Source organism: Sander vitreus, chromosome 1 (assembly GCF_031162955.1).
Source record: "Sander vitreus isolate 19-12246 chromosome 1, sanVit1, whole genome shotgun sequence".
Classification (NCBI taxonomy): Eukaryota; Metazoa; Chordata; class Actinopteri; order Perciformes; family Percidae; genus Sander; species Sander vitreus.
The window spans coordinates 33,869,388-33,887,004 of NC_135855.1; the positions used below are offsets into that span (position 1 = coordinate 33,869,388).

The 17,617-nt window shown below is 40.7% G+C and overlaps 1 protein-coding gene across 3 annotated transcripts in view; it reads right to left on the reverse strand.

Annotated features, from left to right (window-relative positions):
* Positions 1–17,617, reverse strand: part of adcy7 (adenylate cyclase 7) — a 76,833-nt gene that overhangs the window by 33,069 nt on the left and 26,147 nt on the right. For 2 of the 3 annotated variants that reach the window (XM_078253069.1, XM_078253060.1), the window contains exons 2-3: positions 11,005–11,609; positions 429–626 (exon numbers count right to left, since the gene is read on the reverse strand). In XM_078253069.1, the coding sequence (XP_078109195.1) occupies positions 429–626; positions 11,005–11,169 (363 nt within the window). In that variant the 5' untranslated portion in view covers positions 11,170–11,609. The remainder of the gene's footprint in view (positions 1–428; positions 627–11,004; positions 11,610–17,617) is intronic. The other variant, XM_078253078.1, reaches the window with a different exon arrangement.

Sequence of the window (17,617 nt, forward strand, 5' to 3'; positions counted from 1 at the left end):
TCAGCAAAGACAGTGCTGAATTATAGATTTACACATGAGAAAAGTTGAAAATAATAGTAAATGATCTGTCAACCAAATAATAGAGACGGGAAATATTTAAAGGGGCTGTACTCAGAACATTAATACAGCAGTAAACAACTATTTAATATGTAGCTACAGGGAAGTAATTTGGCATCCTGAGCAGAGCATGCAGTCACACTCCCTCCGTGTATGTTGTACTGTAATCTTGAGTTTTTAAGATTTACAGTTTAGACCTAATCAAAAACAAATTATAAATAGTTCTGTGGCTTCTTCACATCTGTGTAGACTGTAATTTGTCATGTAAGATTTTCATGCCTGTAAGAATGCGTGGAAGGGTCATATTATAAAAACGTCACTTGCAACAAAAATATAACCTTAATTTGAATCCGGCTGGGAGGTGAGGTTACCTGGTCCCAAGGCAGGATGATGGGGCCGCTGAAGATGAAGGTGTGGCCTATGGTGAGGTGTGTGGCCCATACAATCAGGCCCAGGAGACGTCTCCATCGCTGTGAGAGCATCTCTGTACAAACCAGCATGAACACGGCTAGAAACACACACAGGCTGCCGCTCACCACGCTCACAAAGGCAACGTGGTCCTCTGCTCTCTGCAGCCAGGGAGAAGGAGAAAAATAAACGCACATTTTATAACAGTTATATCATCAAAAAATGCAATAGCATTATTGATACTAAGCTCTTTTTTAACTCAGTGGTTTATTGCTTGTGTTTCTGACTGATTAAACCTGAGGTTTTAGACGAGTATAAGATTCTCCTGGGAGGACTTCTGGTGCACCTTTACAATGGCGGCAGCATAAAAAGTGAGCTCCCCGACTTAAACTTTTGAACGCCCTGCTCACTTGTCAAAAAGCAACTGGCATACAGGTTAAATAAATCGGAAAGGGCAAAGAGTATGCCGAGAGGAAAATTACGAAGAAAGTCTCAAAAACCCGAGGTACACGCCAGTGGAAGCAAAGACGAAGGCACGTTAGCATCAGAGCTAACAGATCAGGACAAAGAGGCTACTCAAAGCATGGCAAGCCTGGAGAAGATACTTAGTGAACTGCGAGATTTCCATCGTGAAAATTCAGACAGACACTCTAAAAGAAATTAAGGAAGACATTAGAGTGGCAAATATCAGGATTGATAAGGCCCAGGGGCGGATATTGGAAGCCGAGGAGCGTTTGCAGTGTGTTGAGAATGCTACACTTGAACTCCTGGAGCTACAGAAACGGTTTGAGAACAGACTAAGGATTGAACGTCAGGATTCACGGGGTGAAGGAGGGAGCGGAGGACAGCACCACGTCGATGATTGATTTTATTGAGAATCTCCTGAAAGAAAAGTTGGAGTTGCCTCCATCACTCCACCTCCAGATCGAGAGAGCCCACCGGGCGCTCGTGTCACGGCCCCCCGGGTTCCCCACCGAGGTCCATCGTGGTAAGATTCATGAGTTTTGGAAGCAAAGAAGAGATAATAAAGATAGCATGGCAGAAAAGAGGCTTCCTGTACGAGGAGAAGAAGGTGTTTCTGGACCATGACTACACTCCGGAGGTATTGAGAAAGCGGAAGGAGTATGCAGAGGCAAAGAAAGTTTTGAAGGAGAAGAAAATACGCTTCCGCTCCGAAATTACGGGTGTTTTACGAGGGAGAAATCTGCATTTACAACACGGCTGAAGAGGCGTCTAAGGACATGGTGAGGAAAGGGTTTCAGGTGGAGGTGGTGAAACCCAAGGAGAGTGGACTAGAGAGGATCAGGCGCCTAACCTGGCAGGACAGCCGAGCTAAAAAGGATTAATCATCCAAAGAGACAGAACTAAGTCTAAGTCAGATGGATTTCGGATTCAAGGAAAAGGGTTGAATAGTTTCTGTGTACTTGGATTATGATCTGCACATGATTAACGTGAGAAATGGACATCTATTCATTTAAGTTGGTTTGGGTTACTTATCTATGCTCATTTTGAAAGGGCAATTTCCTCTACATATTTATCAAAAGTCGGGGAGGCTTTTATTTAGCTGTAGCTCTTTAATTTACTTCCTTTTGCTTTTTCTTTTCGTTTTCTCTTTGAGCTGTTGGTCACATGGACAAAACAGACCATAGCATAGAGGGCCCACTCCCCCTGGGAGGAGGGGGACATCCCTCAGAGCGGACTTGTCATCAGGATTCAGATAGGGTTGGAACGCAGACCCCACGCAAGGAAGTTTTCTGGTTAATCACTAGTTCATCAGTGATTAGTTTTGTTTCTGTATTTTTTATGTTTAGGGCAGTTTGCCAATTTGGTAGCATAAGGGGTAAGCATAGGACGGAGGAGACGGAAAATCAGTGAATATGGCAACCCAGAAAAGATTATTAAAGATAGCATCATATAATGTAAATGGGATACTCAACCCAATTAAAAGATCTAATATACTAGGTAAAATGAAGAAAGAGGGGGTGGGAGTGGCTCTGCTGCAGGAGACCCACCTGTCAGAGAGGGAGCATGAAAAGCTTAAAAGAAATGGATTTAATCAAGTATTTTCTTCATCCTATAGAACAGGTCATAGGAGAGGAGTGGCCATTGTAATATCAGGGAAAATCACTTTTGAAAAAGTTTCAGAAACATCAGACAAACAGGGAAGGTTTATATTAATTAAGGGGAGGGTAGAGGGAGAATTGGTCACTATTCTCAATGTATATGTGCCCCCAGGGTCAGACTGGATATTTTACAGGCAAATGTTTGATTTGATGACATCAGAGGGGGAAGGCATTTTGATTTGGGGAGGAGACCTAAATCTCAGAATAAACCCACAACTCGACTGTTCGGGCAGGGGGATACAGAAGTCCACAATTAGCAGAAAATTCAGAGGGCTATTGGCACAGTTGGGTGTAATCGATGTATGGAGAGAACTAAACCCTAAAGGAAGAGACTATACTTTTTTCTCATCACCTCTTTCAGTATATTCAAGGATAGATTATTTCTTAATGTATAGTAAGGACAGTTACAGGATTGAAAAATGTGAAATCGGGATAAGAGACCTATCAGACCATAGTCCAGTATATTTGACTTTAGCTATATCAAGAGAAACAAAGGCAACACTTTGGAGGCTGAACATAAATGTTCTAAAAAGGACAAATGAAGGAGGAATTGGTTAAGGAAATTCAGACGTATGTAAGGGAGAATGATAATGGTGAGGTGTCTCCATCTGTGCTGTGGGATGCGGGTAAAGCTGTAATTAGAGGGAAACTAATTACTAAATCAGCATATCTGAAAAGGCAAAAACAGGAACAACTCAATAAACTAGAATCAGATCTTAAGAAACTAGAAAAACAACACAAAAATAAAGTGGATGAGAAATTAAACCAAGAAATCAAAAGGGTTAAAACAGAAATAAATGATATCCTGGCACAGGAGATTCAAAAAAAATCTGATGTACTTGAACCAGAGGTATTACGAAACAGGAAGTAAGTCGACAAAGTTGCTGGCCTATAGGTTAAAAAAGCTATATAATATTATGTAAAATCAGGGATTAATTTACTAATTTGACAAAATATAGGACAGAAGTGATACATGATTGTTTTGAAATGTACTACAAAAATCTCTATTCTCAACCGGCCATAAATAATAAGAATCAAATAGTCTCATTGTTAGATTCTTTAAATTTGCCAAGAGTAACTGAGGACCAGAACTCAGCTCTGACCAGGGAGATCTCGACTGAAGAAGTCAACTCGGCAATTTCGAAGCTGAAGACAAATAAGGCTCCAGGCACGGATGGATATACATCTGAGTTTTATAAAGTGCTGCGGGAACCATTGACCCCCCCTGCTGAAAAATGCATTTAACTGGGTACTCAAAAAGGGAGAAATCCCAAACTCCTGGAAGGAAGCCTTCATTTCGGTTATTCCAAAAGAAGGAAAGGACAATTTGGAATGCTCTAATTTTAGACCAGTGAGTGTTCTTAACCAAGACTACTGACTATTCACTGCCATCCTAGCCAGACGTTTAGAAACTATTTTGCCAGATATAATTCACCAGAACCAGACTGGATTTATAAAACAAAGACAGACACAGGATCATATTCGGCGCACACTACATGTAATGCAAACCATAATCAAAAAACGATTAGGAGCAGTAATAGTGGGACAGGATGCAGAAAAGGCATTTGACTCCGTCAGATGGGATTTCCTGTATATGGTGCTGGAGCGATTTGGGCATTTAGACATAGAGGGGGATGAACAGAAAATAGCATTATTCGTGGATGACGTATTAATATACCTGACACAACCCACTGATTCTCTTCCAGCACTTATGTCAACACTTGAGGACTTTGGTTTATTATCAGGCTATAAATTGAATGTGAAAAAGACACAGGTTCTCACATTCAACTATGTGTAGAGGTGATCAAAATGAATGTTCCTCCAACGTTATTGTATTTATTCCAAACTCTGCCAGTAGAAGTAAAAGACAAAGACTTTACAGAATGGGACAGATACATCTCCGATACATTTGGCAAGGAAAAAGACCACGGATAAGATATAGAACTCTACAGCTTCCCAGAGTTAAAGGGGGACTAGCCCTGCCCTGTTTTAAGAGCAATTATAAGGCGGCGCAACTAAAAACTATGTGGAACTTGTGTAATCCTGCCTACAGCGCGAGATGGAAAGACATCGAAGGCCACACATCGACTACCATTCCAATACAAGCTATAATAAATGATAAAAAACATCTTAATGAGGAACTAAATCCATGGCGGGGTTTATCCCTTAACATTTGGTTTGAGATTATAGCAAAGAATAACCTTATAGAGCAGAGTAGGTTACTGCGGTGGATTGAACATGATTCAGATTTTACACCTAATACAATGGATGGGAGCTTCAAAAGTTGGGGCGGGGGACCAATACCAATATTCTGGGAGCTCTTTAAGAAGAAGAAAATTTAAAGTTTTCGAGATCTACAGAATCAATTTGGTTTGAAAAAAATCAGGATTTCTACAGATATTTACAGATGAGGCATTATATGGAGCAAACAATAACAAAATTCCAGTTTAGATGAGGTAGAGTCGGGAATTATGAAATTATTTATTTTAGCATATGAATCAGATCTGGGCAAGAAATTAATCTCAAAATTATATAAAGAAGTGGAAAATGTAAAAGGTCATAATACAGTATATATATATATAAAAGAAAAGTGGGAGAAGGAGGGGGGGAAGGATGTTGTCAAAGGAGGAATGGGAAGAGATCAATGAACAACAATGGGGGCTTTCCGACCTCAGGGATTTTTGCAGTTCTTAGAACTAAACGTTCCTAGAACACTTTTTTCGTTGTGTTCCGACAGGAAAAATTTGGGGATTTTTAAGTTCCTCTGGCCTCAGTAGCGGACTTTTTTAGCTCCTACTTCAGAGCAGGGTCTTTTCCCCTTTTCCCTTTTCCTAGGTGTACTTGATTGGTCGAACTTATAAGTCACGCCCACTGCCAACTCAGAACTTGCAGTCAGAGCAACAACGGGACATTTTTAACAATGTTCACCATCTTATTCATCATTAAATTCACTTCTGACAACGTTTTAGGCGAGAAATGAACTGTTTAGATTTTGAATATAGGCATTCTTGCGAAAATTGATGCCGAATTGAGAATTCGCTTCAAAGTTTTCGGAGTTGAGAACCTCCATGAAGTGAGGCGACAGCCAGCTAGCGCCTGCCCCGGCTTCTAGCTCGTCGCTCGGCCAGTCATGCTCAGACACCTCGCGGAAAGCTGGAGGTCTCTCAGACCGCTCTCGTAAATAAGAGGCTTTTATTTCGCCGTTGACGGTTCGTTTGTTTAAATATCACAACACATGTCCATCATAAGATTAACGGGAACCTATGGTTAACTGTCTTTTGACTTGCATTGTTGTCTAGTGACGATGCTATAAAGACCGTTGCTGTGCTTGCGTCACTCCCTTACCCCTCCTACCAGTCCCTATGGCCACTTGGCCAGTGGGAATGCAAACGGAAAAAAATATTTTGGGGGAAGAGTAGTTCTTAGAACTGCTGAGAAGTGTACTTTTCCTCTAAAAAGTACAAGTACTATCCGGTCGGAAAGCACCTATTGGAAGACAACATGCTCCCTCTCATGGAGAGAATATGGTTGGAAGAACATAGTAAGATATTTTATTACACCAGCACAACAGAAATCTCAGGATACAAGATGTTGGAGACTATGTGGAGAAAGTAAAGCCAATCATTTTCATATCTTTTGAGAATACCCCTCCATTATACCTTTTTGGCTCGAATTAAAGAAATGCATGGAAAACATTTTGAAAATGGAACTTCCATTTACATTTTTTCGATTTGTACTTGGGAATAGTGAACCAGAGATTAATATATTCAGGGGACAAATATTTATTCAGAGTAATGTTAGTGGCAGGTAAAAAAGCTATCACCAGGAAGTGGCTGAAAACGGAGGTATCTAAAATGGAGGATTGGGTCGAAGTAATACATTACATTTACAGGATGGAAAAGCTGACTTTCTTAGTTAGACTAGAATCTGATAAATTTAAGAATTTATGGAGTAATTGGGTTGATTTTGTAACACCATTGAGAACAGACTTTATTTGGTAAAAACTTCGTATCTTATGGATCCCCTTGGTTCTTGCTACAAATTTTGACTGTTCAATTGTTCATAAGATTGTGTTCGGCATTATCCTTCACCAGGAGAGAAAGGTCTTTACAAGAGGGGAATGAAAATGTGGACTGAAGTGAAAAATTTACTCATTTTGAGTTTACTGAGTTTTGTGTTTAACTGTGAATTTTTGTCTATGTGTGTGTTTGAAAATAAATATAAAACAAAATAAAAAAAGATTCTCCTGAGAGCCATTGATATTCATCAGCATCAAGGCTTATGTAGGAATTTCTTTTTGTGTATGTGTGTGTGTGTGTGTGTGTGTGTGTGTGATTGCAAATGCATGCATGAAAGCAACAACTACAGTATGTTTGTCCAAGCGTACACATGTGAGTCTTGGTGTAAGTGGGAGAGAGAGTGGGTGTCGGATGGAGGGCACGAGAGAAAACAAGGGGTTAAAAGAGAGCTCAAGAGTGAGACAGGCAAAAAAAAGTCAGTGTTAATAGACCTCTGCTCAGAGAAGGCCATCTCTTCATTGTATGTAGAGCTTTCTGGTTACCATGGCAGCATTGGAAAAGGCCAGATCTCAACTAAAGCACTTTCTACTCGCTATGTAGCTGCATGTCTTGACAAAAACCTTTTTGTAGGCGGAAAAAGAACAATCATTCTATATGAAGAGGAGCTAAAACCACGATCATCACCACCATCATCGCGATTTTAGGCCATTACAGACAAGAAAAGGCATTGGTCAGAGTCACAGTGGCTGAAAAGGTGTGAGATGACTAAATAAGAGCCATGTATGGAGGCCACGGACATCTTATAATGGAACATTCACTTCACAAACATCCTCTTGGAACCACATAGACCCATTGTATTTGGATACAATTTTAAGAACGCAAACAACAGGCTGCTTAATATCATCTCTCCATCCAATCAGGGCCTAAGACTGGTGCCACGAGTGGCACTCGGAACATCTGCAGTTTTCCTCTCAGCATTGCTCTTCATCCGATGCCGACTGGAGAGGAGTTATATAAGTTAGCTGTGACTTTTTGATACCTGTAACCACAACAACAGCGTTACGCAAGCTCCATCCCAGCATTTTCTCTTAACTCTTCTGTACCCCCGGCAACTGTGTGTGCGGGAAGAAAGCGAAAAAGAAAGAGAAAAGGAATAGGAGTGAGTGATGGTATGTCCAGGGATGGATGATGGGGTGAGTAAGTGCATTTTGCATATTTAATGCTACAATTAACAATTGTGTGTGTGTGTGTGTGTGTGTGTGTGTGTGTGTGTGTGTGTGTGTGTGTGCGCGTGTGCATGCATGCGTGAGCAAGAGACAGGGATGGGGCCATTTCAAAGGACTGTGTAAGAGATGAGAGAAAGGGAGCGTGCCAGAGTCAGCAGCAACACAATGGAGGGAAGGTTAAAATGTTTTTTCCAACAGAGGAAAGTAATTTAATCTCCGGTGACAGAAGATTTCAGTTCACTATTTGAACCACTGGACTGACTGACTGCTATGCTACCTCATGCCAAAATCAACCGCATGCCAAGTCAATGAATACCTGCCTTTTCCTGTCACAATCAGAACCGCAATTACACTCTTTACACTTTGACAGCTCCATTGTTTCACCACAATTGTATGTTGTTGTCCTCTCTTGTTTCATTTTCTTCTATTCAGTTTTCAAACAAACAAAGATTTGGATTTTCTAGCGCAGCAGGGTAGCATATTCAACAGGGAGATGGTGCTTCAGTAAATAGACCCCGTGTCAGCAGGCATATCTTCTGTTGAAGTATTTTTGAGTGCTACCAGCAGCTCCAGGGCTACTGTTCTGTAGTTCACCCTGACCCCTGACCCTCTCTGTGGACAAAGGCAAGACAATTTCCTGACGGAGAAGTATCATCAGCATTATCAAACATGCCCTCTGATGTTGTTTAATTAATGCATTTCTAACATGCAGCCTTTTCTAATCTAGGGAAAGCAACTAAAAATGCATCCTGTATTTTTGTGTCTATTTCAGCGATGCCCTCCTTCATATTCAAACAGTTACACAATCACTCACTCATTCACACTTCTGTGCAGCTACACTGGAAGTGAAGGGGGGTTAAGTGCTTTATTTAAGTAGTTTGAGGGAGAGAAAAGAGTTTTTTTCATTTGTCACATTTTCACAGCTAACCTAGAGATTCAAACTGACCATCCAGTCACATCCTACTCCTACTCTAAACATTAGGCTACTGCTGCTGTCCTAATGTGCCACATTAGTCCCCCCACTATCCAACTAATGAATCATCTGTGCACCATCAAAGTAATAGAAAAATGTTATAGGGCTGTAAATAAAAAAAATAAAAATATTATTAATTTTTGGTTTCCATAAGTTTTCTTAATGAATAAGAATATTACTAGTAGGGCTGTGTATTGGCAAGAATCTGGCGATACGATAGGTATCACGATACATGGGTCACGATTCAATATATTTCAATACTGTAAGGGCGATATATTGGGAATTCTTTTAAGTAGAATTTTAGAAAAACTAATATTTAAAAAAAAGACGTGATGTTCATAAAAGTCAAAGAAGTTTACTTTAGGTAAACAATTCAGTACACAGAAAATCAAACTGCCAGTTTGGGATTGTGGTTCACATGTTCAGCAAATTTTTATAGGCTAAAGTAGGCCAAAGTTCAGCCATAGCTACATTGTTAGCTTCTAGCAAAAAGTCCGGCACTGCTAGGCACTGTTAGGCAAGGACACCAGTGGTGCGTCTCAGCATAGCCATCTAGCCATAGGGGGTTTAAACACAGCATAAACGTGAACCACTGTCGTACATGAATATTTTTTAACGTAAAAAAAAGATTTTTTTTCTTACACCCCTAATTACTAGTAACACCTCTCAATATAATGCAACCCAGTACAACACAATCACTAACTATGACCTTAATGCTAAAACATATAGTTCAATTAACACCTCTATAGAAAGCCGAAGTGAAACTCAAGCTTATTGGTTCTGTTGCAGAAGTAAGAAAACCTTGTTCAAAATCCCATTGACACAAACAGAGCCTCAACAGTAGGTTGTGTGGCTCGCTTCGTATGTTAAGATAAGGACAGTAGTTATCCAATGTCGATTTATTCAATATTTATGGTTTTGACTATGTCTTAGTTTCCAACCAAGCCGCCCTACTGTAACTGTAAAAAACTGATGGTAGGATGACAACAGGTCACACTGTACTGTACTTGTAGTTTGTTGTTGTTGTTGTTGTTGTTGACGATAGGGAATGATATGTCTTTGTTGACGATAATTGTACCTACTGTAAGCTATACTGTGATCTGTTGTGTATTTATGTGCATTTTATACATTATGTTTTTATGCTTTATGCCTGCTGCTACAAAAATTGCCCTCTGGGACAAATAATAAATAAACTGATTGATTGATTGAACTTCTAAAAAATACAATACAAAATAATTCCCAGTGGTGTAGGCCTGGTGGGGGGGGGGGGCGCCTTAGGCCTGTTGGGTCACCAAGCTTGCAATACACTGGGGGAAACCCTGCATTGTAAGTCAATTTATAAGTTACTGAAACATTTACTGCACCATTTTAGCAGTGATTAGGATGCAGCCTCCGATGTTTAGTCCTAAAGCACCGCCCAAAGCCAATTGTGTTACTAGTTTCATAATCTACTAGCCATTGTACTGTGCATTAGAACCAACCTGTATTAAACTCCACAATAAGAAGCATTGTGTTGACATCAGAGTCACCTGCCTTGTTCTAAGATGGAATTACACCAGTGAAGTTACTTGAAGTCAGACTGGTTGGAAAATGTACATATTCGCAGTACCCTGCATTGTTCTTGAATTACTGCGTATTACGGTTACATTTAAGTGACCATGTGCCGACTGGATGCTTCCTCCCATTCCTTGCACCATATGTACTACAAGGGCACAACAATACTAAAACAGGAAAAGTGCATATCAAGGTCAGAAAAATCTGTCACTGCATAGCATTACATGTGCTATTTTGAGCCAATTTAAAAGGTGCAATTAGTAATGTTTAATGTATCTTTGTAGAAAGTAACCATAATTTATGTGCAGGAGTTCACAAGAACAACTGATCAATGCCAACCCCTCCACTGCCGCAATGACTGCTGATTAATGGGGTATTGTTTTACAAAATTCAGTCTGATTCACAAGTTTTGCGTTACAGTTAAATATGCTCTTTGCACAGTAAAGGAAACATTCCATTAATTATGAAATACAGTGGCTCGTGGGCAAAAACACTATTAAAATAGAGGCACTCAAACATATGAATATGATCAATAACCTAAAATACTATGATATTGAACCATCTCCACGTCCAATGGCAAATCTGCAAGCAGAGCAACATTTCTTTCAGTTTTTAACAAGCATAATATGGATGTAAAGACTCACCAGTTGAAGGGCAAAGAAGAGGATGAGGAGGATTCCACAGGAGAGCATCGAGAGGCCCAGCAGGAGCACCAGTGGCTGATACTGGCTGATGCAAGAGAATTTGCGGTATAGCGCCTCATTTTTCAGCTCCTGGTCGTTCAACAGGTACTTCCCCTTGGCTGGCATGGCTCACACTTCTTACAGAGGCATATCAGGTGTTAACAAGGAGCCCCCGAGAGCAGGAGGGTGTCTCCACAACTTTTGTGTATGTGTGTATGTGTGTATGTGTGTGTGTGTGTGTGTGTGTGTGTGTGTGTGTGTGTGTCTCAGAAGTTTGTTAACAAAAAGTCCACAGTTCTAGATCTGTCAGGGGCCCCTTGCTAGCTCATGACGCTCAGGTGAAACTTTTCCTTCGGCGTGGCATCTTGAATGTTGTTATTGCTTCTTGCACAGTTTCGTTGTAGCTCTCTTCCCTAGTCGTCCTCTCGGTCTCACTCTGTCTCTATCCCCTTCACTAGTCCTTTTGTATCTTCTATCCTCTGTCTGGTGTTGGCAGGCAGACCCGCTTCATCCTTTGCCAGCTACTGTGTAGCTCCCTTCAGTGGGTTTGAGTAATAAGCCAGGGGCTGGGAGACACAGAGGAGGAAGGGAGGAGAGTTTAAGAAAGGGGAGGAGAGGAATAAAGAGGAAGAGCAGGGGGAAAACAGGAGCTGGTGAGGGCAGCAACAAAGGTCATCGGTGATCCCACTGGGATGTAATGGAGCAGTGAGGTTGGCAGCTCCACTCCTCAGAGGCACAATCTTATTATAACATTACAATATTTAAATGGACATTTGCAAAAGAAAATATGGCTAAACTGATCTGAAAAGGAACGTGGCTATAACTTCTGAAAAAGGCATAATGTAATTAGGCACTACATGTGAGTGACTCACTTGGAATATTGTGAAGAGTGAGACAAAAAATACCCGGATCCCTCAATGAGCACATGCTTATTCATACCTGAACTCCGGAATATTCACAACCCAGAAAGTCCCGTCTCCATTTACCCAAGGGTCCTGGCTCTGGTTTGGCCAAACATTTATAGAAAGCAGCCAAAATGATGAGCCACGCTGATAACGAAAGCAGTTGCTTTTAGCCATTTACTAAACAATACAACATCATCATGGAATGAACTTCTATACAGCCACAAACTACACAAACACTTAATTCTCCCACAACTGAACTAACGAATAAGATAGAAGATAGCCACACAGCCAAGGTTACAGTAATAAAAGGAGACAGCAGGCACACAAACCAAAGAGAAGTGGACTTGTGACCTACTGTGTGTATACAATCCATAACTGTATAATAATAATAATAATAAATTGAAGGATGATCAATTTGGCAATCTCTGAGCATCTGTGGTGACACTAATGCATGCAATATGGACACTCTATCCTCTCTCTATATAAGATCAATATGTCTGCTGAGTGAGGGACCATGTTGTATGTACACTACCAAGTCTGAAAAAAGATGCCAGAAAGGATCTGTCAAAACACACAATCTAGATACCTCTTTAAACAATTAGAGCTCTTTTGAGCTGCAAGAAGTCCTGATAATCACAACATATAGTCTGTAGACACCACAGTACGAGAGTAAAGGCAGGAGAAGTGGTGATAAGGTAAGGGCTGCATTATGTTGATTAATAAATCAGACTGCATTTCCTCTGAAAATGTTAAGATTGTAAATGTGTTTTATTTAGGGCTGTCAATTGATTAAAAAAGGTAATCTAATTAATTACATACTCTGTGATTAATGAATCGAAATTAATCGCATACATAATTAACGGTGCCTGAACCGATACGATACGGAAAAAAAGGGTACTAAACAACAGTTGGTGACATTAAAGAACGGCTTGTTTATTGCTAAGGCCATATGGTCAAAATTAAATGATTTAATAATAATGTATAACAATAACTTATTTCACTAGTAAATTGCTGTTGAACGACATCTGTGTTGTTTCTCCGACGGCAGCTGCAGATTGTTACATCCCGGTGTTGAATCCTCTACAGTAAAACACAGTCACACTTTACACCGTTTAGCGTTAGCTGTCAGCATTTTAACCGTGTTTAATCCAGCTACTAGCTAGCGGTAGGCTAACGTTAGCTGCTGTTGAGTATTGTGTTAACTAGCGTCACATGCAGCGGGGTTTGTGTTTCCTGTAACGTCTGTTTCAGAGCAGCAGAGAGAAGCGCAGACATATCAGTGGCACCAGATTTTCATCTGTATGCAAACGTCAATATGGAATGGATTAATCTGCGTTAATTTTTTTAACGCGTTATTTTTTCTCAGATTAATTAATCGAAATTAACGCGTTATTTTGACACCCCTAGTTTTATTATATCGCTCAAAAACTAGAGAGGGGTGAATTTGCATGCAGCTATCCAGCTCTCGCTAATAAGAGCTCCATATATATATATATATATATATATATATATTTGGGAGAGAGGAGGAGACACAGGCTTGAAGCTCAATAGAAACAATGTGAACTTCGCACCACTGTCAATAGAAACCTCATTTCCTCCAGTTGCTAATATCACTGTCCTAGAGTGCAGTGTGTGTAAGGCACTGGTTCATGTTTGTCCCTCACATAGCAACTGCGAGTCGCAGTCTACAACAGATGCTACGTGCCATAAAAAGAGAAAAGCAGAGCAAAAAAAAGGAGAAGTCATACACACAGACAACTGTGCGTATGTTTTGTCCTTTGTGAGTGAAAAGTCAGCCGCAATGCGTCCATCTTGTAGTGATAAAATGCATCGTCACAGTAAGCAGTGTCATGAGTTTACAACCCCTTTTGACCTTCTCTTTCACTGCTGCTGGACAGAACAGCATCCAGCTGTCTTTCCCCAGCCTCAGATAATACAGCACCACCAGCAGAGTCTGAGGGCAGTAAAATCAAGGCAAGGAGAGCAGGGAGGATAAAAAAAAAAAGCACATAGCGCTGGTGAGGGATCGTGTCCTCCTCCTGCATTAATAAGAACCAGTGGGCCTGTAAGAAGGGAACCCTGAGAAGATGTTTACTGGCTGTTTACTCAGAGAAATCATTTACTCCACATACGTACCTACTAAATGCCACGTCTAGCCTAGATCTTAAACCTGGGAACATATGCAGCGCCTATGTACATTATTAAGCACGTTACTATAAAGGTCATAACTGGTAGACAAACCAGGAATAAACATGTCAGCCATATATATATTTTTGGGAATTCATTCATTCAGTTCATTTCAAGTAAAAGCATTAAACGAGGCAGTGGCAACACTTGAAAGCAAAACATAAGCAATACAATTATTGAGTTCTAGAAAAAAAAGATAGTTATAGTTAAGCTCAGGCACGCAAATCAGTTAAAACGACAACAGACAGTCCAGACAGTAGGGGTGCACGATTCAGAAAATGTCACGATTCGATTCTATAAATCGATTTTTAGGCACACGATTCAAATACGTAAATGTAGTTACTTTTCCCCATGTGATTGCGGTAGACATACAACTTAACAGAAAAGAAACACAACAAATGAAATGTAGTTTGATATTACTTTATATGTCTTCGTACAAAACTAAAAACTCAGAGTTCGGTGGGATTTTAGAGCATTGAAAGAGAGCGCGTTGGTTGACTGGCATGTTAGGTACTTTAGGTTGTTGTTGTTCGTCCACATCTTTAATGTTAATCTCTGGGTGATGGCGTACCATGTGAGTTCTCAAGTTTCTGGTGTTTCCAAATTACTTAAAGTGATGGTTCGGAGTAATTTCACCCTAGGCTGCTTTGCACCTTGACCACGAGCCAAACAACCCCCCATAAGCTTATTTCCCTTGTTATAACGTTGGTCGAGTTAGCATTATCAGCTGGTTAGCTTAGTGCAGACGCTAATGGATCCACGTTTGTATCTCGTAAATTACCCCACTAATAATGCCCGGAATGATACCAAACTTCTACAGTAGTACAAATAGTTTCTGTACTTGTAATGAGGCATTAGAAAGTTTGTAACTACACCAGAAGTATATAGTAGTATGTAAGTACTGCGCGATAGCGCCGATAGCGCGGTAGCAGCCGAGAGGAGTATCCATCAGGCAAGTGTTATTTAAATATACTTCTGGTGTAGTTACAAACTTGGCTTGAATTGAGATTCAATGTCATCTTTGATTTCTTCCAGTAACTGTAATATTGCATGGCTGCTTAATCTGTAACTCTTAATGATTTTGTGTTCACTCAACTGAAACCGTGTGATCCTTGTGGCAAAAATCTTTTCAGCTCGTCTCCTTGGCCTATGTCTTCGTCTTGCTCGGATTACTGCTGCCATTTCACCCGGAGGCATATGCGAGGAAACCTGCTTGCGGCTGGTTTATGCTTGCTTTTAAGAGGCGGAGAATTTTCACCGCAAAATAGAGGTGCGCTTTCACGGGCGGTTTTTGTACATACCGTGGAATACATAATTAGGCGCACTTTAAGCTTCCCCTCCCATTTCTTTATGGGAAACTCCCACTTGAATGCATATGCATGACACAGAAAAGCCCAATTTGCCATTTTTAGTTCCCGCGACATGCAGTCTGCGCTTTCACCTCAGTGCGGCCTGTTTCTACATACCTCGCCATGCTTTTACGCGCACGTTGCGAAACAAATACGCCTTTGATTCAGGAAACAACAACCCCCGAGCTAACAAGCTACATGCTGAAAATGGCAAGTTTTGAAGAATATTTGGATCATGCAACAAGGCAGGCCTGCTTGGTTCTTTCGGGGAACGATTGTAAAGATTTACAAAGAATATGTTTATGGCATTTGCTATCTAACTGGGACGTTTTGGGACCGATATGAGAGGATTGCTGTGGATGAAATGCACACGGCAATACACTGGTAAGAGCAAATTACGTTTAACCATGTATCAAGCTTATCTGTATCAATTTAAATAGCTCAGGTTACTTAATTGTGTGAACAGTTAACTTCAGTTTGCGTTTGCAGGGTGCAAATGTTCCACCAAAACAAGTTCCTTCCCGAGACCATTTTGCAGAACCACCGGCGCTGTGTCTAGAGGTTAGTGCCGCCCAAGACAATTGTGATTGAAAGAAATGCACACAACCCAGAGCTTTTTTTCCCTCCTATCCTGGAATGTATGTGTGGAGGAGCCAGACCTTACTGTGGAGATAGGTCTGGCAATGCGAGACTAACCAGTTAGTGACAAGACTGAACATGACCAGGAAACTGGAAGCTGTGCAATCGTGGACCAAATATGCCTCTAAGCTACCGGCTCCATTTTTCCTCATTGACTTGAATACAACAAGGAAAGAAAGTTAAAAGGGGAATAAAACGCTTTTTAACTCGACTGTCCAGGTCAGATGACCCAGGGACTTCAGCAATTAAAGGGCTTGTCTAGTCTTTAGACAGCAATTTGGCACTGCAAGAACTCTCATTTACCAGATGTGAACGCTCCTGGCCTTGAACAGGCTTTTTATGCTCCATCTCTATAGTTACCATGGCAAAAAAGCAGCACCATCAAACCTGTGGTTGTGCCATAGCACTGAGCTGGGAGAACAGACAGGGATGTACGCTTCAATAGAGCTGAGTCTCTCAGCAAGCTTGATGAATAGTTGAAACTGTGCTGCATTGAGTGCCAGTTCTTTTACAATGAAAGCTTGGCAATTGAGGGAATCACATAGCAGCCTTGTAAACTAGCGTCACTGAATCCTGGAACAGCAGCCATTCAAAACCAACTAACGTCACTGTGTGCTTGCTGCTGAGATGCAGAAACGGACAGACCCTTGTGTCAAAGAAAAGAGGAGGTGAAATGTAACGGAGACTGGGAGCGGCTTGTGTCTGGGTGACAGCTTCAGAAAAACAACAGTGTGACAATGACTATGTTTACATGCACTCCAATATTCCACTATTATTCCGAATATGATAATATTCAGAAATTTTATACAGGTCATGTAAACATATTCCGGTTAGATATTCCGAATAAGGCCTTTTTCCGAATATAGCATTTTCCGATTAAGATATGTGGGATATTCCGGTATTATTTTGGTTTTTAGATGCATTCTTTGTATGTATACAGCGTATTCAGAATATGCATCTCAATCGGCAGGCTTATGGTCAGCTCTGTGTGTTGCTATGGTTACTGTACACAAACCAACCAGCCAACAGTTTGCAAGGCTGCAGACCCAATAAGAAGGAGAAACACAGCTACTTGTAAACATTATCAAAGACTTGGATATCAACAGGTTTTTGGATATGCACACACATCAATACGCCGACCTTTTCAAGAAGCTGGTTGAAGGAATGAAAGACGGATGGTGTGTTCGCACGGTCCAACAAGTCCACCACCGCTGGTCAACTTGTACGGCTACATGTAAAACGGGAATATTAGTGGAATATTCACTTTCATTAGCCATGTAAGCAGCTTAGTCAGAATATCATCTTTTTCGGAATAAGGGCAAAAATATTATGTGCATGTAAACGTAGTCAATGATAAGTGGAGTGGAAACTGGGTGGGATTTCATTAAATATACTGTTGGAGACCAATAAATTACAGCAAGTTCCTTTTCTTCATATTTTTCTTTGAGTTCTTTTTTTGTGCTTTTATTATGTTGTCTTTGTTTATACTAAGCA